This window comes from Phascolarctos cinereus, unplaced genomic scaffold (assembly GCF_003287225.1).
Source record: "Phascolarctos cinereus isolate Bilbo 61053 unplaced genomic scaffold, phaCin_HiC Scaffold_2;HRSCAF=192, whole genome shotgun sequence".
NCBI lineage: Eukaryota > Metazoa > Chordata > Mammalia > Diprotodontia > Phascolarctidae > Phascolarctos > Phascolarctos cinereus.
This window is the reverse complement of record NW_027555625.1, coordinates 34,783,507-34,803,989: the sequence shown is the minus strand read 5'-3', so window position 1 is coordinate 34,803,989 and position 20,483 is coordinate 34,783,507. Positions and strand designations below refer to the sequence as shown.

General features: G+C 46.3%; 2 protein-coding genes across 4 annotated transcripts in view; one reads left to right on the top strand and one right to left on the bottom strand.

The window, feature by feature from the left end:
* The window catches only part of REEP1 (receptor accessory protein 1), a 141,607-nt gene extending 134,956 nt beyond the window's left edge, over window positions 1-6,651 (top strand). For both annotated transcript variants that reach the window (XM_020969497.2, XM_020969498.2), the window contains one exon: window positions 3,325-6,651. In XM_020969497.2, coding sequence (XP_020825156.1) covers window positions 3,325-3,396 — 72 coding nt within the window. In that variant the 3' untranslated portion in view covers window positions 3,397-6,651. The remainder of the gene's footprint in view (window positions 1-3,324) is intronic.
* Window positions 6,652-10,767: 4,116 nt separating this feature from the next.
* On the bottom strand, window positions 10,768-20,094 carry MRPL35 (mitochondrial ribosomal protein L35). 2 transcript variants are annotated; one of them, XM_020969507.2, is made up of 4 exons: window positions 19,986-20,094; window positions 16,218-16,407; window positions 14,573-14,717; window positions 10,768-11,101 (listed from the first exon to the last, which is right to left on the bottom strand). In XM_020969507.2, the coding sequence occupies exons 1-4, from the start codon at window positions 20,020-20,022 to the stop codon at window positions 10,913-10,915; spliced, it is 561 nt and encodes a 186-aa protein (XP_020825166.1). In that variant the 5' UTR covers window positions 20,023-20,094; the 3' UTR covers window positions 10,768-10,912. The 2 variants fall into 2 exon arrangements, with proteins under 2 accessions (XP_020825166.1, XP_078005416.1); XM_078149290.1 differs by lacking the exon at window positions 19,986-20,094 and adding an exon at window positions 18,243-18,478.
* Between the last annotated feature and the right edge of the window lie 389 nt (window positions 20,095-20,483).

The window sequence follows — 20,483 nt, the reverse complement described above, 5'->3', positions numbered from 1 at the left end:
ATTTACCCAGAGTTTTACTAGGGGCTCACGTTTCCATAATGCTTTATGGTTCATGTGCAATAGTCCCACTTGGGGAATCTCATCAGTGGATATTTATCTAGTACTTTAAATTTTGCAAAGATATATGTGTGTATACAGATGTGTATATGCACATACACACATGTTGATACATGTATTCATGCGTACACATATTTACATGTATGTGTACCTGTGTATGTTCACAACTGAGCCTCACAGCCACCTCTGTAGATATTATCCTCATTTTAAAGATGAGGAAATTGAGGCTCACAGAAAAGTGAGGTCACTTGCCTCCGGTTACACAGCTCATAGATGTCAGAGACAAAGTCTTCATGAGACCAGCGCCCTAGCCATTATACCATACTACCTCCCTTGGTAGACAGAAATGTCCACTATCATTCAAGATGAAATCTACTTACACCATCAGACTTGGTAGATGTGTGTTTTGCTAAACCATTTTTTTTCTCTCTCTTTTGCTGTAAGGGATGCCTTGTTGGGTAGGGGAGGGAGGATATATTTGGCAATTAAGGTGGTATAGAAACAAAGATATCAATAAAAATGATCAATCACCTATGAAGCCTGGAAAAGGCACCAGCCCTTACTTCTGAGACCCCTTCTTCTCCCCAGTCTTCTTCCAATCTACCCTTGAGACTCTTCAGATCCCACAAAAGAAGGCATGCCTCCCCTCCCTCCTCTGGGGGATGTGCCAAAGTTGGGGATTTGGGGCAGGGAAGCTGGGCAGGGGGAGAGGGGGATCAGCAAGCCTGGAATTTAAACTCATGCCTCTGCTCATGCCTTTTATGTCCTCATTGTTGTTCAGTCATGTCCGATTCTTCATGACCTCATTTGAAAGTGTTCTTGGCAGAGATACTGGAGTGGTTTGCCATTTCCTTCTCAAGCTTTCTTTACAGATGAGGAAACTTACACAAACAGTGTTAAGTAACTTGCCCAGGGTCATACAGTTAGTGTCTAAGGCTGGATTTGAACTCAGGAAGAAGACTCCTCTTCCTGACTTCAGGCCCTGTGCTCTATCCACTGCGCCAGCTCAGATGACCCTGAAACATAGATTACTCTTGCTTAATTCTTCTGTCCTATAAATTTTTTTAAAATTACAAACTTAATCACCAACAAATGCAAATTTTTAAAAATTTTTTTATTTTATTATTATTATTATTTTTTTTTTTGGTGAGGCAATTGGGGTTAAGTGACTTGCCCAAAGTCACATAGCTAGTGAGTGTTATGTGTCTGAGGTTGGATTTGAACTCAGGTCCTCCTGACTCTAGGGCGGGTGCTCCAAATGCAAATATTTAAATACACACACACAAAAAGAGGATTGTATGTAAAACCAAAAACTCTTGTTATATGGTTTGTTTTAAAAGAAGTTTATATCATAGTTAGGACTTTGGTAATAAAATTATACAATTTGTTTCTCTACTACTTTGAATTACTTTTTTTCTTTGTATATTTCTTATGTCATAATGATGTTCTTTTCTTCTGCATCTGTGATTTTCTATTAAGTCACTCTTGCCCCCTCTCCTATGGAGCTCACCCTTGTATCAGATAAGTAGAGTCAAGCTAAACAAATCAGTAAGTTGGCCATGTCTGAAAATGGCTCATTTCACCCCTATAGTTGATCACCTCTTTGCTGAGGGGAGGTGGCTAATTGCTTTATCAGTCTTTTAAATTCATGAATTGCATTGATCAGGGTTCCTAAGTGTTTCTGACAGTAGGGATTGGTTCATTCCTTAGAGTTTGATTTCTGTGCTTGGCCATTAATTAATTAACTAATTAAGCACTTATTAAATGCTTGTTGATTGACTGATTGGTCATTGTGGGTATCAGGTAAGTTGTTCTCCTGGGTTGTTTTTTGGTTTTTTTTTTTTGGCTAGGCAATGGGGTTAAGTGACTTGCCCAAGGTCACAGAGCTAATACATGTTATGTGCCTGAGGTTGGATTTGAACTCAGGTCCTCCTGAATCCAAGGCCGTTACTCTATCCACTGCGCCACCTAGCTGCCCCCAAAACAACTCTTTTTTTTTAAGGCAATTGGGGTTAAGTGACTTGCCTAAGGTCACACAGCTAGTAAGTGTCAAGTGTTTGGTCTGAGGCTGGACGTGAACTCAGGTCCTCCTGACTTCAGGGCCGGTGCTCTATCCACTGCACCACCTAGCTGCCCCGTTCTCCTGGTTCTACTCTTTTGCTCTGTTATCTGTTAATACAAATCTTCAGAAGTTTCTCTGATTTCTTCCTATTTGTCATTTATTGTTGTTGTTTGTCCTTCATTCTTGCCCCACTTCTTAGGGCATCGGCTGACACTTCCCTGTGGAAAGGGACTTGGTAACTAGTGGCCACGTGGAGAGACCACTTGAGGGCAGGGGAGTCTGGGGCTATCTGGTGGTGGAGATGTGAAGTACACCCCACAGAAAGGGCGTGCTTTCTTTTCCCAGGGGCACAGATTCTGTAAGGCAAGGTGCCATCCTGGCTATTGTGACACTAACCCAAAGGCAAAAATGGAAAAAAAACCCAAAATCTGTCTTGCTCTGCAACCCCTGGCTTGTGTTTATAGGATAACTTCAGGACGGTGTGGAAGAACTCCACACATAGGATGAGGGTCCTTCCAGTGAAGCTGGCTTCTCTCCATACTGGCAAGGCTCTCATCGAGAACAGGAGTGTTTCCATTCTATGGTCATAAATATATCAGACACTCTTCACTTAACTTGTTTACTTCAGTTTCCTCATCGTATGGGCTCTGCAAACCTTAAAGTACCATATGAATGCTATCATCATTATTGTTCATTTGTAAGTTGGACTAGATGACCCAGGATGACCCTTCCAACTCCGAGATTCTATGACTTCTCACCAGATGCTCCACAGATACGTGTCTCTGCTTCCTATAGAAGTTGAAAGGTAGTTTTAATCCTGTGACTCATGGATGGTGGGTCAGGAATTACAATTTCATCAACAGAAGGAACTTCCCTGTGTAAAGACTCCCTTCACCGATACAGTCTAGCCACTGTTAAAGCCTGGAGAGTTGCCTGGTGATTTGCCCAGGGCCATACAGCCAGAATGTGTCAGAGATGGAACTAGAACTCAGGACTTCCTAGATCTGAGGCCAGCCTTCCCTCTGTCTGCTCCGCCATGCTGCATTTCATTCCTTTGATTATTACTCTTGTCTGGATCTTCAGTTTCCTATGTGGAGGGATCTCCTTGGTGTAGAAACTTCCTCCACCAATATGCAAAGCCATTTAATTGGTGACATTGACCAATTTAATTGATGACATTTTTTTTTTTTTGGTCTTCCCAACAGGCACCGCCTAGGATCCTTCGATCTCGCTTCAGGAAGAAATGTACCTCATCCCCTGCCACTGAAACCATGTGAGTGAGATGAGCCAGCAGCACCGAGATCCACAGCACGCCTCTTCTCTGCCTTAAAGAGCTATTCACTTAATAACATAGAAATCTGGGAGCTGGGTGTGCTTTGAGTGGGCAACATTGTAGTCATGGCCTTCTCTCTCTCTCTCTCTCTCTCTCTCTCTCTCTCTCTCTCTCTCTCTCTCTCTCTCTCTCTCTCTCCTCTTCCTCTTTTTTTAAAATTAATTTTCATGGGAGAAGGGGCTAAGGGTGGGATAACAGGGAATAACCTCTAAGTCTCTGAGGTTGGGAGTATTCACAGCTCAGTCAACTTGAGAAAAAAGCATCATTGTGGAAGTCATCTCTGCTGTGTTTCTGAAATACAGAAATGTTTGGGGTATAAGTTTGTAATTTATCAGTTGTTTACCTAGTTTTTATTCCCATAAATGCAAATGATAGTATTTAAAACAAAATATCCTCCTCCCCCCCCATCAGAATACTTTGGATCATCATGTATTTTATATTTTATGGTATTTTTGGTTAAAATAAATAGACTTCCAGTGGCCAACAATGGCTTACAGTTATGTAAAGAGACTGAATGAAAAAAACGTTTGTTTTTTAAAGCAACAAACCCGCCAACATTCTTGTTCTATGTAGAATTTGTAAAAGCTTCCAGGTACAGCTCAAGTGGGTGCCTGGCAAGTATTTCACTACATGAGTGAGGACAGAAAAAATAGAGATGGGATGAAGAGAGATCAGGTGGTCACTCCTCTCTGCAAAGTTTTTCTTTCCCATTCCCAGTGAGCCTTAGGGTTTCCCAGATGTCCTACTGAGCTGTAACAGTGAGCTGAACACCATGCAATAGGGAAGGTGTGAAAAGGGGCATGGTCTCTGCATTGGATTCAGGGCTAGGACCTTGACAGTCACGCTTGATGTGACCACAGGCAGGACCCTTCACCTTGCAAAGCTTCTTGGGGATGTGACCATGCACCTACCTCGCAGGGATGTCAGATGGACTCCCAGACAGAAGGAGCTTAGCAGATGAGAAACTCTAGGTCACAGTAAGGATTCCTCATCATCTTCCCTGCATTGACCCAAACCATTCTCACCGGACAGAGATGGGAGGGGTGGAAAAACCTTGTGTCACGACAGCTCATGAAATCAGTATCGTGTGAAAAGAAGCTAGAATCATAGCTCTTACTTTTAAGAGAGGCTTTCCAATACATCCTAGACATGTTTGCAATTATCTGTGATAACAGGAGCAGGAAAGATTTGGGGAGAGTTCTAGTGGCAAAACTCGGTCCTAGAAAACACGATTTATGTGTGGCTTCCCATTGAATTCTAAATATTCCTCTCATCTGTGCATGGTAGCTTTTAAGAGACACTTCCCATGAGCTTATGAACTCACCCCATGGGAAAAGAGTCAAGTCCAGACTCATCATATAGAATTGACAGCCTAATTTTTTTTTAAAAGGAGAATCTGGGTTAGATTTCATTTTAGTCTAAGTGTTAGGATAGTGTTTTCATCCCCAGATTAGGAAAGAAGAGGGAGAAGCTATATTGAGTATTTGTGCTTTCGAGATGTAAGTGTATTCTGCATGCAGTGTTCACAAAGCAGTTAACCAATCCCTTAGCTCTGACTGTGTTCACCCTTCATCTGTCCCGTAGGCTAGTAAACACGTGTTACTACTATGTACCACATAAGACTTGCTGTCAACTGAAATATATAACCAGGCTCTATTAAAGATTGTTCCATTATTAACATAGTTAAGGTGCAGCAAGGGGTCTAGGGGGATGGTGAACCGGCTGGATTTCAGCAGGCTCAGAAACTGCCAGTGTCTGTCCCTTTGGTCCTTTACAAGTGATTTTATAGCATCCTTAAAAACAAAACAAAACAAACAAAATTAAAAACCCGCTTCTAAACGAGTTAAGAGAAAACCCTGAGCACTATTGGTTAAAAAAAAAAGAGGGCAAAGTATTTTCCCCTTGTCACAATACTTCCACATGTTATTGGAAGAAAAGTGATTTCCCTCAAATGTACCTCAAAGGCAGGTTATTAATAGAAACTCTATGGTTTAGAAAGATATTTACCTTTTAGGTAGCAACTAGGGAATATTCAGAATCATTGAATGTGCCCAGAATAAAACTGAGGAGCCCAGCTTGCATGCTTAAGTTATGCAACTTTTTTTGTTTTGCAAAAAAACTCCCCCCAAAAAACAAAACAAAAAAAAAACTTCAACAGAAATTAGAATCCTATTGTGAGCAAGCTTTTCCCCCCCTCACTATTATGCAACAGGAAATTCTGACAAGTAGAAGCAGACAAATTTGCACTCAATTATGCGAAAAAAAAAAGTGTGAAGAACTCTCAGATATGCTGTATTACTATTCATTCTAGGTAAAAATAAGAAAAGGTGTCCAAGCTGCTGTCTTAATGTAAACTTGACTGTTTCAATTTTCCTTCAAGTGTTAATACGGGGGAGTCGGTTTCTCTCTCAGACATTCACTGTACAACTGAGTTTTCATATCTCTGGCAAAATGTGTATTTATCCAACAAGCTGTATATTTGTGTATAGACTGACATGAAATGTGAATGCCTCCAAATGTACGCTTAGTGGTATGCTCTGTCCACAAAATAAGACAATGTTTTTAATTTGCTTAATTACAGACAGAGGTTGTTTACAAAATGCTAGCTCAAAGGTCTGTAATGGTTATGTATTGACTTATATTTTTTCATAGCCCTTGGGCACATGTATTATTTGGTGGGAGTGGGAATGGGGGGTGGGTGGGGGGAGGGGCAGCGGTCTAATCCTCTAACATGGGAGAGGCAGATTAGCACAGCTTTCTCCAGGCTTCAACTAAGCCACCTGCTAGCTTCAGCTGGTCTTTGAAATGTGTGTTTTTACATTGTAAAGTGTCCTTGTCCTTGTGATAAAATGCTGGTCAACTCCAGCTGTGGTTTATACTGGGTTTGCTTCTGTCTTAGCTTCAGGTACCCACCGCTCTCCACCCGGCACAGTGTTTGAAATGGGAAAGGACACTCACTATTTATACTCCCACAATTCACCCTCGGAGAAACAGCCGATAGATTAAGGATCATAACTGTGCATACTGACGATAGTTGACTTCTTGTAATCAGCATAGAAAAACCTGTCACAGAATAGCAGTACCACAAACACCACTCGGGAGCGATGTCAATGACAATATTCCAAAGGCAAAAGTTCTGCTGTTTTGTTATATTTCTTGCTTGATATATTCATCTTGAATAAATAAAGTCTTAACCTTTCTTTTTAAAAAAAAAGTTCTTTTTTCACGGTGGGCATGAGGGAAAGTTGATTTTTTCTTTCCTCTGATGTATCCGGATGGTGGGAAAGGGTCAGAAGCCCAAAGTTTGGCCACTAAGTAGCTGAGTGGCTTAACACAGAATTCCTCATCTCTAAAAATGGGCTAATTATGGTGCCTTTGTAATGGCTTACAAAGTGATTCCTTTGCCCCATTCCTTCCTCTTTTCCATTTCTGAGGGTGACCCTTTGGAGAAAATGAGGTGACAAGGGAAAGTGCTTGGAAAACCAAATAAACCCAGACACATGCCAAAGGAACAGGAGTCTTGATCTGACATTTGGGAAGAGGCAGGGAAACAGGGCAAAGGGGAGGAAATAAACGGTTTATATATTTGCTTATCTGTCAAATGAGCTGGAGAGGGAAATGGAAAACCACTCCAGTATCTTTGCCAAGAAAAGCCCGAAATGGGTCACAAAGACTTGGACACGACAGAGAACAACAACATTGGCACTGTATTATCTCCATTTTACAGACAAGGAAACTGAGGCAAACACAGGTTAAGTGACTTGCCCAAGGTCACACAGCTAAGTGTCTGAGACCAAATTTGAACTCAGGAAGATGAATCTTTCTGATTCCAAGCCCAGTGCTCCATCTACCATGGTGCCACCTAGCTATCTGCACAGTTCAAGTTTATCATTTTTAAATTCATTAAACAATTAAAATAATCATATCATTTTATAATTTTTTAAAAGTCACTACCCAAATGTATTCAAGTACTCAAATACCCTACAGATAGAAATCTAAGAAACCTTGAATGTCATAGTCATTTAAGAATTGAATTACCCACCCAGCAAAAACTACATGCATAATAGTGGATAGAGTGCCAATCTTGGAATGAGAAAGACTTGAGTTCCAATTTGGCCTCAGACACTTCCGGGCTGTGTGACCCTGGACAAGTCACCTAATGTGTAGAATGAGGAAATTGGACTCTCTGGCCTACAAGGCCCCCTCAAGCTCTAAAGACAGGGCTTGGTTTTAATGGCTAGCACAGCCACATTAAGCTGCCTTGCAAAACTACATCAATACAAATAGGAGAGCATCCTTGACTGTGCTCCTTCTAAACTGTATTTTTTCATCTACTAATTATGCAATTATTGGGCAGCTAGGTGGCGCCATATGCCTGGTCTGGAGTCAAGAGGATCTAAATTCAAATATGACCTCAGACACTTATTTGCTGTGTGACCCTAGGCAAGTCACTTACCCCTTTTTGCCTCAGTTTCTTCATCTGTAAAGTGAGCTGAAGAAGGAAATAGCAAACCACTCCAGGATCTGTGCCAAGAAAACCCCAAATAGGATCACAGAATCAGACGCAACTAAACAACAATTATGCAAAAGTTTTCCTTAAAACTTGGCTAGTAAATTTCCACTTTCTCCGACATCAAACAATCATTCTTGCAATCTTATTGGAAGTTGTTGAATTTCTGTATTTTTAACAAATGGGTTGAAAATCCACTGAAACTTTTCATTTGGAAGATTTTAAAACAGGTTGGAGAAGTGTGTCTCTAGGTTTAAATGTGCAGAGATGAGGTCTTAAAGATAACGCATTTTTGGCAGTAAAATCACATAGTGATGAAAACATTTCCACATATCTGGTTTCAGAAAAGGTCTCACTATGGCACAAGCTTCTTTAGAAAAAGCAGTTCCTTGCTCACTCATTAAAATGCTCCCTTTACCTTGAAGGGACAGATTGTGATTATTTTTATCTATTAGGGAACATATGCCCGACAGCCAACTGCCACGACAGAAAAGATCAGCCACTGTCGAACACTTGTCTTTTTTTGTAAAAGAAAAACGGCTGTCTCCAGTTCAACAATGATTAAGCGCTTTGCCTGGAGATCACCAGGAAATGGGTGTCACACTGAAGATTGTCGTGACCATTCCCCAGCTCTTTACACTGACAGATGTCTATGTGCACTGGGACAAGCTAGAATGTGTTAGGGAGCGTGATCATTTCACTTTTTAGAAATCACAGTGAATGTTTTATCAGTTATAATTAAATAATTATTAATTATTCAATTAATTAGATCCATTCAGCCAGCCAAGCAGGGGAATTTTAATGCTGGAAATTTAATCCCTCCCAGTAAAATGAAACCCAGGCAGGTGAAATTCTTACTCAGCAGCTATTTCCTTGGAGCACAGAGCTGGCAGAGAAGGCAGCTAAGGATCTACATGTTTTCCCAACATTGTCCACACAACTGGTGGAGAGGGGGGAGCGAGCCAGGTCAGGTTTTTATAAGCACACCAAGTATGTGACACTTGGTGTGTGAGAAGAAGTTGGGGGTTTGAGGAGGGGTCTTCTCTAGAGGTGGGAGAAGACAGAACAGAGGGAAATGCTGGGCACTAATGGGTAAAGGAGGTGACAGGACTGTGCTGGAGACATACCCCATGACTGGCTATCGTGGGGAGAGTGGGGTACAACACATCTTCCCATTGGGTGGTCCATACACCGAGGGCTTGTCATGCACGCACCCCACTTTGGAGACCACTGCCCTAGATAACAGTGGTTTTTGCTGGCAATTTTCTGCCTTTCCTTTTTCTGAATTAAATAGAAAATAAAGGTACTCTAAAAGTGCCTCTTATCAAACCTCCTTTCTTTAAGGTTTGAAAGAGCCGACAATGACACTGGAATGTTCTTCCTTGTCCTGGAACAGTTCTGATCACCTCCTTAGCAGGTTGGAGGTGAGAAAATACAGGAGAGAAGACTTGAGAAATTGTGGACTGGTGGTTACTCAGAAGTGGGATGAAATCAATACATTTAAGAAAGCAGACACTGGAATGCCCATCCAGCCAGCCACCAGCCCAACCACCATGCTTCAAATTTGGACTCTTTCCCAGCTTAAAATGTCTGACCCATCTTCACTGTTCAATGACATGCCCACGCTTAACCTTCTGGATTGGGAAGCCAACGCCAAAGCTACCCCCCCATGATGATATATCCTTTTCATTGTCTAACGCTCAGTTTGAAGGACTTGACTGTCCTGGCCTAACCTTTCATGGAGTTTCTGTCTGGTTTACATTGCCTTGGTTCTCGCCTCCCCCTTTTAGCAATGGTCACTTCCCTGGGACCTTTCCACTCAGCTCTATTCCTGTGGGATAAGGAGATCCCTCCCCACCTTCCACCATTATCAGCAACACTTTTTTAAAGGACTCCAAACTAGAACTCCACACAGCTCCTTCTCACCAATCTTGTAAGGGACATTCCCACTAAGTCAGCAAATATTTGTTAAGGGTCTGCTAGGTACCTGCCCTAAACTTGCTATGACTATGTGTCACTCCTCCACACTCACCCTAATTTTACACTATATCATTGGGAAAATGAGAAATGCATTCTAATGAATGGGAGAATGAGAAAATAAAGATGGATAAATGGCATTAAACTCAGAAATTTCCCCAGCTCGTCTGATGGCCTCTTGGTCTTCAATGAGAACATCTAAAAATTCAGCCTCCGTAATCCGAGCGTTTCCCCTCCCTCTTGCTCTGAACTAACACAATCACATCTACAGCAAAGCCTTAGTTCCTTGGTCTGGAAAATGATAAAGGCGACCACATGGTCTTTAAAACCCTGGCTTTCCAGGCTTACCGCACCTCACTCTGCATGCACTCTCCATCACAACCAAACCGGCCTTCTTCCCATACCCTGTGCCCAATATCTCATCTCCTCTCTCTGCGCCTTTGCCCTGGCTGTGCCCCAGGTCTGCAGTGCTCTCCCTCTTTCTCTTTCTTAGAGAATCCCGAGCTTCCTTCAGAGCTCAGCTCAAAGGGCTATGTTCTATACGAAGCCAATCTGTATATATTTTGTATTTAATTTCCTGGGTATGTGGTGCTTCCCCTCATGAGCATCCGAGCCCAGTGAAGGCAGAGCCCCTTCATCCTGTCTCTGAACCCTCAGTGCCTGGCCCTTAGCAGACCCTTAATAAATGACTGCTGAAGGAAAGGAAAAACACAATGAACTGGTGTTAACAAGAACAAGATGTTGAATATACCACAGGTATTTTATATATATCACCTTCTGCTAAAGTTTTTTTTCCCCACAAAGATCAGTATAATGAATACATAGCCATTTGTCACCAAGTCTGATTTATTCTGGTATTTTGTACTGTTGCCATTTAAACCATTTGCCTTACTCATCTTTGTACGGAGATATAAAGATCTGCACACAAGGAAGAGTCCCCCCGTCCCGTCCCAAACATCCCGTGTCGGCAGGCCTACACTTTGAGGTTGGTGCGATCGTGGTACTTCTGGAAGGGGTCATCGACATACCAGTTCCGCCTCTTCCAGAAAGACGTGGTCATTTTATCAAGCAGTTTGCTTTGTGTTTTGTTGCAGAACACCTGTTCGCGGAGGCGTCTTTTCTGTGCAGGCTTCTTCTTCCACAACCTCTTCTTATAACCAGCCTGTTGAGACAAAGCAACAAAGGGATTTAAATGGGCTCCCAACTCTCTACACCTCCATGCTCACACAGCTGCCTTGATCTGGCGAGGAAGTGACTGAAGGAGTGACGGGAAGAACCAGGCTGCCATCACGCCAGCTTGTCTGCATTCTCTAGGCTGTCCCGTATTTCTCATCTGCTCACTCCTGACTTCTTCGGAACATGCACAGCACCAGAACACACAATTGACTAACAGTAATCGCAGTTCACCCATTTTGGCCTGGTCGGAGAAAGGGGAGAGCTCCCGTGTAAGCCGCCATGGAACACGGACGTCGCAGGGACGAGCAGACGGTCCACTCCACCCAGCACTAACTGGCACAGTGATCTCTCTGTGATGACTCAGCAGACGCTCTGGGAATCCGGAGGGATCTCCGCATCCCTGCTTGGGATCTACACATGCCACGGTGGGTGAGTCAGAGTGGAAATGACAGATCACTGAATGTCAGGTAACAGACAGTTTAACATTTAACTTAGGGAATCCTAACAGTTCCTCAGCTCCCCTGGATTCTCCCATTCAGAGCTTTAAGACACAATCTTTTTGAGGTGAATGGTGCTCCATCTGTCTTTACAGGGGAGTGACTTTCAGCATAATGCCCAGGTCAGCTGCTGTTTTCTGTATTCCCAGGCTTCGTACAGGACCCGGCACATAGTAGGGTCTTAATAAACGTTTGAAGTGAAAAAACCCAAACCCAACACATATATTTTGCTAAAATGCTAGTTTCTCCATACAAGCATGAGACACGGTCTAATACTAGGCAATGCTGTCGGCTTTGCTGGGTTACAAGTGAGGGTCAGAGGAGGAGGGAAAGGAAAATGATTGTGGAGTTAAACCAAAAGCCCAGGAAACAGACAACAGGACAGTGAGACGAGGGACAGCCCTGTCCCCCGAACATCAGGCCTGGGCATAAGGTGTTTATCAAGTGAATGCCGCCTGCACGGCCCCCAAGGATGTCTGTGTCATCTCTGCAGTCTACCAGCTGCTGAGGAGTCCTCCTTGTCGGCCAAACTGATCTTTATGGGAAAACACAGCTTAACCTCCCAGTGGTAAAAGGGAATCAAGACGGAAATTTTAAGGCGGTTTTCACCAAATTCTTTCTGCTTTATCAGCTGCTTCAGTGTGTGAAGCACAAGGGCACAGCTCCAAAGACACCTTGGCTAAAACCAGTGACCACACGGGTCACTGCTTCCCCCCCCACCAAGTCCAAGAGGCCACGCGTGCTGCCCACCACGAGGCCCAGAGTGAGTGCTCAGCTGCACCGTGGTGGAAGGGGCTACAACACCCATCAATCCAAACAAGGGGCCATCTGACCACTTAACAATAATTATATTGGGACTCAACTCTCTGCTCAACAAGCTGTGGAATCCACACAGTGATGCCTGGGTTCGGGAGGGAGGGAAGGAGGGACAGCAAACCTCACCAACGTCACCATCCCAAACCGGGCTGTCTTCTCCAAATTCAATTAGACAAGTGTATGCCATGCCCCTCGAGGCAAAGAGGCAGCCTACCAGCCTCAAACCTTGCTGAGTCAACGTCTGGGTCGAAGAACTTTTATGTTAAATAGCGAGGAAAATAAGCGGGCCAAGGCTTGCATCAGTGTATACAAGCCTTCACACCCGAGGCTCTTGAAAGGAGGTGCATAAACTTCATATTTACATGCGGCACTGAAAAACGTTTGCCACTTACATGAATCAACCCTGCAACACGAATCAACTGCAGAAGAAGAGGAATCCAACTTCCAATTCTAATCTAATCTCCTTCCTACATCTGGACTTTTATACAAAGGCAGGGTTTCTTAAAGTCAGTCTCACCATAAAAACAGAGGCCAGCAAGTTAAACAGTAATACTGAGTTCACATTTACACACTGCTCTGCAGTTTCCATCCAATCTCACAAACGTGTGTTAAGGGCCTTCACATGTAGCATGCCGGGGGTGCAAAGGTGACAACAGCAGGTGTGGCTCAGAGGTCTCTCATGGAGCGACACCACATATGTGGGTACAGACATGGCTGCATGGGTAAAGCAAAGTAAAATAATTCTAAGACAAACGAGCAAAGAAATCAGCAGCAGGAGGGAGGGGGGCCATGCTCTGAAGTCAGGGTGGGGGCAGAAGGGCCCTTTGAGGGAGAAGGGGGGAAGGAGACGGAAACGAGGTGCTGGGGGAAGAGGGGAGGCTGCACCACGACAGGTGTAGAATCTGATGGGTCTCCTTTCTCACTCAGGTGCTCCCTGACAGGACCTGGGTCCTCCTGCATCAGCGGGGAAGCTTCAACCTGCTGCACCTTCCAACCTGGGCCGGTTCACCCCTTCTTAGGCTACCTGGCAGCCAAGCCCCTGCTCCAGGGCTCACCATGTGATGCCACATCTAGTGTGGGCCCCACTGGGCTCTAGCCCAGAACAGCTCAGGATGCTAGAGCTCACGTGGTCCTGCAGCCTCGGCCTCCCCAGCAGGCAGTCCGGGCTTCAGGTGGGGCCACCACAGACACATAAGGATGTTCCTCTGGACGCTTCACTTTGCTCGTCCTGTACCTCAAAGCTAGGTCTGGAAAAGCTCCTCCAGTTCTGAAAGCAACCTAGATGGAGGGGTGCATGTGTGTGTGAGAGTGTGAGTGTGTGTGCATGCATGCACATGCATGCTCACAAACCCTGTCCATCTGCAAGCTCCCCCGCTACAGTCCCTTCATGAGATAACCATGAAGTCAGACGTGTTTTCCACGGAGCGTTGTGCCCAGGGAACAGCTAGGACCAACACTGGTCTCTGCGGGACCTCGTGGGCAGAGCCTCTGCATGCCTGCCATCCCTTGACCAGCCCGCCAGGTCCGGGATCGAGAATTCAGTCACAGCCACGGGGCAGAGCCGCTGCAGGTACCCCACACCAGGACAGCCCCAGTTTGTGCCAGCCACTGCACTAGTCAGTACAGTCCCATGAAGACAGCACCAAGTCTTCTCTAAAACACTTATCTGCAGTGTCAGGCACTGTGCTCTGCACACAGTCAGCATTTATTAAATAGATCTGAAAAGAATGGACAATTAAAAGAATGACCAAGGAGCAGCTAGGTGTCACAGTGGATAGAGCACCAGCTCTGGAGTCAGGAAGATCTGGCCTCGGACCAGACACTTGACACTTACTAGCCGTGTGACCCTGGGCAAGTCACTTAATCCCAAGTGCCTCACAAAGGGGGGGAAAAAAAGAATGCCCAGACTAAGAAGAATTAGTGCTCGGTCTCTACAGAAGATACCATTAACGTTATCAGACCTTGTTGCCAGTAGAAAGCAACAGTCCAGTGCAAAAAGCCCAGGCTTGTGTCTAAAGAACTGGGTTCAAATCTCACCTCTGTGGAATCTACTCCAGAGAGATGAGCCTCACTTTGTTTGGAGACCAGACACAGCAGACCTGGCCGGAGCACGTCTCTCTGTACGGTATGAGGGGGACACTCACCTTTTTCCTCACCCACAGACCACAATGTAGTCGCAGAAACCTGAAGAGCACAGCTTTGACGGATTTCCGTTTTCCTTTTCTCAAACTACAGTAGATTAAAGTTCTGACTGGCGGTCGTAGGACGGCTGGAAGCAAAGGGCTGACACTGAAAGACGAAATAAACAAACAACTTCCATTGAAAGCCAACTGCACCAGCATTTCGGGTGACGAGATGAGCTAGCACTTTATTGTACACCAAGAAATCAGTCAAACAGCACAAGAAACTGACACGAGAGTGAACGTGTGGCCTTTTTATTCTTGTCTGTAAAAGAGCCTTCTTTAAGTTCCCAAATCCCGTAATCCACTAAGTGCACCAAAGTGGCGGGGGCCGGGGGGGGAGGAAATGATGAGAATGGATGGCCAGACCAATGTCTCCTGTCTTTCCAGCCAGAATGACCCCTTGTCCTACATCAGCAGGCACGTGGTTCTTGCCAGTCCTGGCGGGGATCACACACACCACCCCAAGGCTGAGCCGACTATAATAGGGGCCTTCCACTGTCCACACACCTGAGGGCCCGCTCTCTGCCTAAAGCAGGGAGCTGCTCAATGTCCAACCTGCCTTCATAACCACATCTTTCAAAAGGTAATGGGCTGAAAAAGGACACTGTTCTTCTAGACCTGATTCTGATCATGAAGGTGGAAACAGCCATTCAGGTCAAAATGACAGAAACCTTCTGAGGAAATAATCATTCCATCTTAAGAGCACGTGATAGAAAAGAAGAGGAAAACGGGCAATCCCATGCATGTTAGATTCTGAGTGTACCTCTCACAGGGTTCAGAAAAAAGATCAGGAGGACTGCAGGCCTAAGGAGGATGGAAAGTTCTTAAAAATGGAATTCTTAGGTACAAACAATGAGGAAGAACGACCTCGCCAATGAGAGTAAGGCTGCTGTTCAGCAAACTCAAGACACACTGGAATGGGCGCGAAGTAAGACGCTCAGAGGATGCCGCACCACAGAACAGCAGTTACAGACGCTGGGGATGTTTAGCCCAGAGGAGAGGCTTCAAGTGTTTAAAGGGCTTAGGTGGACTGGGATGAGCTTTGCTCTGCATGGCCCCAGGGCAGTACTAGGAACAGCAGGAGGAAGGCACAGAGGGATAGATCGTGGCTTGATGCCAACAAAATGTCCTAAAAACCAGAGCTGTATAAAAGTGGACTAGCTTGTCCAGGAGGGCAGTGGGATCCCCATCTCTGCAGACTTTTCCCCAGAGGTTAAATAATCCACCCCAGGAACGTTAGAGAAGAGGCTCTGTCATTATCTTGTGATGTGGAAAACATCCACGAGCTGGCTGAGCTAACCCTCCACTTTGGCCACCAGTGTTGAAGAAGGTACCCGATGTGTGTTGCAGCCATCTGCGCTCAGAAAGCTGGCCCTATCTGGAAACACCCTCCCTACCATGGGGCAGTCATCCTCGCTCTGCAGCTGATAGCTCCCTGTTTTCATATACAGTAAGAAAAGGCCTAAAATAATACAAACCAGGTAGTAATAGAGAGAATCATTATCTAATCCCACATCAGTTTTGAAAATTATCTTTTCTTTTAGAATTTTACTCGTCTGATTGAGTTATTGCTTAACTAAATGGTATTTCCTGAAATAGACTGTACCTATTAAGGATTGCTGAAGGGTGCCCAAACGCCAGACTTCTAACAGGTGGAACTAGTTTGGCAGCAGGAGAAGCAAGCGGTGCTTGAATGTGGCTGAGAGGTCGTCCAGACAGTGTGGAAACCAGGCGCATAGAGCTGGAACAGCTTCGGAAGGCTGATGAAACCAAAATATGCAGGGGTCGAATGATCCCTGTGAACAGAGAAGGAAAGATAGGAGATCATTAACATAATTCTGCGCAAGGTGTTTACGTGAAACATCGGCTCAAAATTACCAAGTGTTGCAAGACAGCATTAAGTACCCAAACAATCATCATACATTTCCTGAGTTCTTACTGTGGCCATATAGCATGGTGGAGAATACAGGAAATGTATGGTACGTGATCACTATCCTCAAGCAGCTTACAACACAGCTTGGAGAATTATCACAACATTCTCCAATAGAAAAAGTGGTCCAAATATATGAACAGACAACTTCCTTTCTTCTTCCTTCCTCCCTTTCTTCCTTTCCTTCTGGCAACTGGGGTTAAGTGACTTGCTCAGGGTCACAAAGCTAGTAAGGGTCTGAGGTCACATTTCACCTCCGGTCCTCCTGACTCCAGGACCGGTGTTCTATCCACTGTGCCACCCTAGCTGCCCCCTGAATTGGCAGTTTTCAAAGGAAGAAATGCAAACTACCCACAACCACGTGTGACAGAATGCTCCAAAGTGCTAAATAAGAGAAATACTAATTCCAAGCTCAGGTTATCCCACTTACCCAATTAACAAAGCCAGAGATGGCCTTGGTTGGAGATGTCATGAGCAAACAAATACATCAGGGCATAGCTGATGGAACTGTGTGTGACTTAGTCAGGAAAACCATTTGGAATGACCCCAAGGGCCTCACCAAAGTGAACACACCAACACTACCACAGTGGACGTCTATCCCAGGGAGGTCAGAGAGAGGCTTCCTGATAATCATACCAGCTGGCATTTGTAGAGCACTTTAAAGATAGCAAAGCCTCTACAAATATCATCTCATCTCCCCCTCACTACAACCCTGGGAGGGAGGTGCTATCATTCCACGTATTTGTGGTTGCAAAGAAGGGAAACAGGATGGGTCCCCATTGCCTGGGGACCTTATGAATACCAAGCACTATGCAGAGTATCCAACAGATGATAAATACAAAGAATGAGGAGAAACTGAGGAAGCCCAAGGACAATTTACATGACAGCAACACCATAAAGGAGAATAGCGCTGTAAGCCAATCGCCACAGCAGAGGATGGGCGCAAATACATGAGGAATGAGTCATCTGTTGTTGGACATGGCCAATGGTTTGGTTTATTCTGCTGAATTACTCTCCCAATTAACTAAAAAGCATTTATCATGAACCTACAATGTGCTAGATATAAAAGATACAAAGAAAAACGTGAAACTGTCCCTCCCCTCAAGAAGCTTATGCTCTATTTGGGGAGACTAAACGTACACATACAAATATGCACAAAATGAACACGAGGAGGTGGGCTCTGAAGAAAGCCAAGGAATCTAGACGTGGGAGAACATGTTCCAGGCACGGGGCATGGTCTATTCAAAGTTATGGAAGGTGGAATGTCATGTATGAGGGATGGTAAGGAGGGCAGTCTGGCTGGGCCGTACAGTGTGTGGAGAGTGATGCACAATCATGCAAGAGAGGTAGGATGGAGCCAAGGAAGAATGTCTTCCATTAAGCACCTACTATGTGCAAGGCACTGTGCTAAGTGCCAGGGATACCAAAAACAGCCCTCGCTCTCAAGAAGCTCACAGTAGGTACCAGATATCAACAGGACAAACTGGCAATGGCTGGTTGGTTGTTGCCCTCTGTTCTCCAAGAGGACCAAGATGACCAAGATGACATCGCTGTGCCAGAGCCCAGTTTTAGTGCGGCTGACTGGGGCTGATCAGCCCAGTATGAGCCTGGAAGGCTCTACCACAGGTCGGGTGCAAACAGTCCTTGTGAACCTTTGGGGTGGACTCTAAGTTTGCGTATCTTGCATTTCTCTCGAGTTACCTCAATTCGTCTTTGCTCATAGAGCACAGCACCTTCTCTGACGTGGGCACGCCACGCTGGGCGGTCCTGTGCCAGTGTCTCCCATGTCACACAATCAATTCCAAAGTTAAGAGAGATCTCGGGAGTGTCCTCGTATCATTTCTTCTGACCTCCGTGAACGCTTGCCCTGTGTGAGTTCTCCACAAAACAGTCTTTTTTGGCAAGCATACGTTTTGTACTGGAGAAAGCACTAAAATATTAAGAGGGATTAGGAAAGGCTTCTTGCAGAAGATAGGATTTTAGCTGAGACATAAAGGAAGACAGAGAACTGGGTTATGAAGTAGATAGAAACCTGGGCTTGGCGTCAAGATGCCGTAGGTTCAAATCTCACCTCAGACACTTAATATCTGTGTGACCCTGGGGAAAATCCCTTAAACTCTGCGTGCCTTGGTTTCCTGATCTGTAAAATGAGGGGGTTAGGTTCAATGACCTCCGAGGTCCTTTCCAGCTCTAAATCTATAATTTTCTAAGTAGTAAGGAGCTACTGGAATCAATCGATTTCTAAATATCCTGCAGTGTTTGATTTCTGGCATCACTCACCTGACCTTGCTCCTTCCAAAGTTAGCAATGATCATGTAATTGTCAGAGTTGCTGACTTTTTCTCAGTCCTCATCCTTCCTGACCCCTCCACAGCACCTGGCAGCTCTCCTCCCTTGACCCCTCGGCGACCCCTGACCCCCCTCTACTCTCCTCCCTAGAACCCTGGACGGCGCTGACCCCCCCTCTACTCTCCTCCCTTGACCCCTCGACGGCGCTGACCCCCCTCTACTCTCCTTCCTTGACCCCTCGGCGGCGCTGACCCCCCCCTCTACTCTCCTCCCTTGACCCCTCGGCCGCGCTGACCCCCCTCTCTTGCCGGATGCCCTCCCCTCTCTGGGTTTCCGCCCTCCTCCTCAGTCTCCATCCATGGCTCGCTCCCTGGGAGTATCCTACGGCTCTCTTCTTTCGCCACACTGTCCCGCTGGGTGACCTCTACGAAGAGGACTCCGAGATGGACACCGGCAGCTTCAGCGTCTCACCGCCGGCTCTGAGGACACACTGACCTGGATGCCCCAGGGGCACCCCCAACCGGGCGGCCACGGGCATCACCCCCCCTCCTAGGGCAGGTTCACACCCTGACGTCATCCCCATCCTCCCCCCTCCCCCACCTACACAACCACGGGGCCAGATCTAGTTCTGACTTCTACACTTTCGGGCGTCCCCAGCTCCAGCCGCTGGGCTGGGGGCCGGGAGGTCGGGGAAGACCCGCCCCAGGCCCAATCATCCTCTGCCTCCAGACACTTGTGGCTGGGCCTTGCACACAGTAGGTGCTTCATGGTTGCATGCTGACTAAAAGACATTTTCTGTCTCCCCTAGCCTCAGTTTCTCCACCTGTAAAACGAGGATCTCTCTTACACTTCCTATCTTTTTGGGCAGGTGGGCGCGTTACACAGAAGCCCAACTCACGCTTCCTCCCCTCTCCCCCTTTAACAACGTGGGGGGGAGGGGAAGGAGACGTAGCCAGCACAAACTGCGCATGCGGGGGCGGAGTGGCGGACTCGGCCTCGCTCCGTAGGGATGGGGGGAGGGGCGGGGAACGGGGCCTCCGGGCCCTGGAGAAGCGGGGTGACTCCGGGAGAGCCCCGCCCGGCCTGCCCGCTCCCACCGCATCCGACCGCGCCCCGTCAGGTGCTCCCACCCCGGAGCCCCGGGCTTCTCACCGACCTGCGGCGGCCCGTGCCGCCAAAGCGGACGCCGCCATGTTCCCGCTGCCCCTACGCAGGCCACTTAGGACCAAAATACCGGGGGTGGGGCGGGGCGAAGGCGGGGGTGGGGCCTGTGCTACCGGAAGGGAGACGGAGGGAGCAGGGGAGGGGAGAGAAGAGTGAAGGACGGTAAAGGAGAGGGAGGGAGGGAGGGAGGGGAAAGGAGAGAGGAAAGGCGCGGAAGAGAGAGGAGCGGGAGAAGGAGGGGAAAGAGAGGAAAGAAGAGGGGAGAATAGACTGCAGACCAGAGAGGGCCCTTGGAGGCCATGCAGCCCAGTCCCCTCGGTCTGCCGCTGAGGAAACTGACTTGGTCCGGAGGACCTCAGTTAGTGGCCAGCCGCCGCTTCTGACTCAGGATCTCCTACTACCCCGCGCACAGAATCGGGTACAAAGCGCCATCCATCCTTCCGACTTCTTTTCTTAAATTTGCCTCTGGGAATAACCTCTTATGATAATT

What these genes read in the sequence shown, in the direction of transcription:
- MRPL35 (XM_020969507.2), bottom strand. Translation starts at nt 20,022, where the DNA reads ATGGCGGCGTCCGCTTTGGCGGCACGGGCCGCCGCAG. An exon ending in CCTTCAGCAATCCTTAATAG is followed by an intron (nt 14,718 to 16,217) that starts GTACAGTCTATT and finishes TTCGTCTTTCAG; the next exon opens with TGTCAGCCCTTTGCTTCCAG. An exon ending in GTCTGTGGGTGAGGAAAAAG is followed by an intron (nt 11,102 to 14,572) that starts GTGAGTGTCCCC and finishes TTGTCTCAACAG; the next exon opens with GCTGGTTATAAGAAGAGGTT.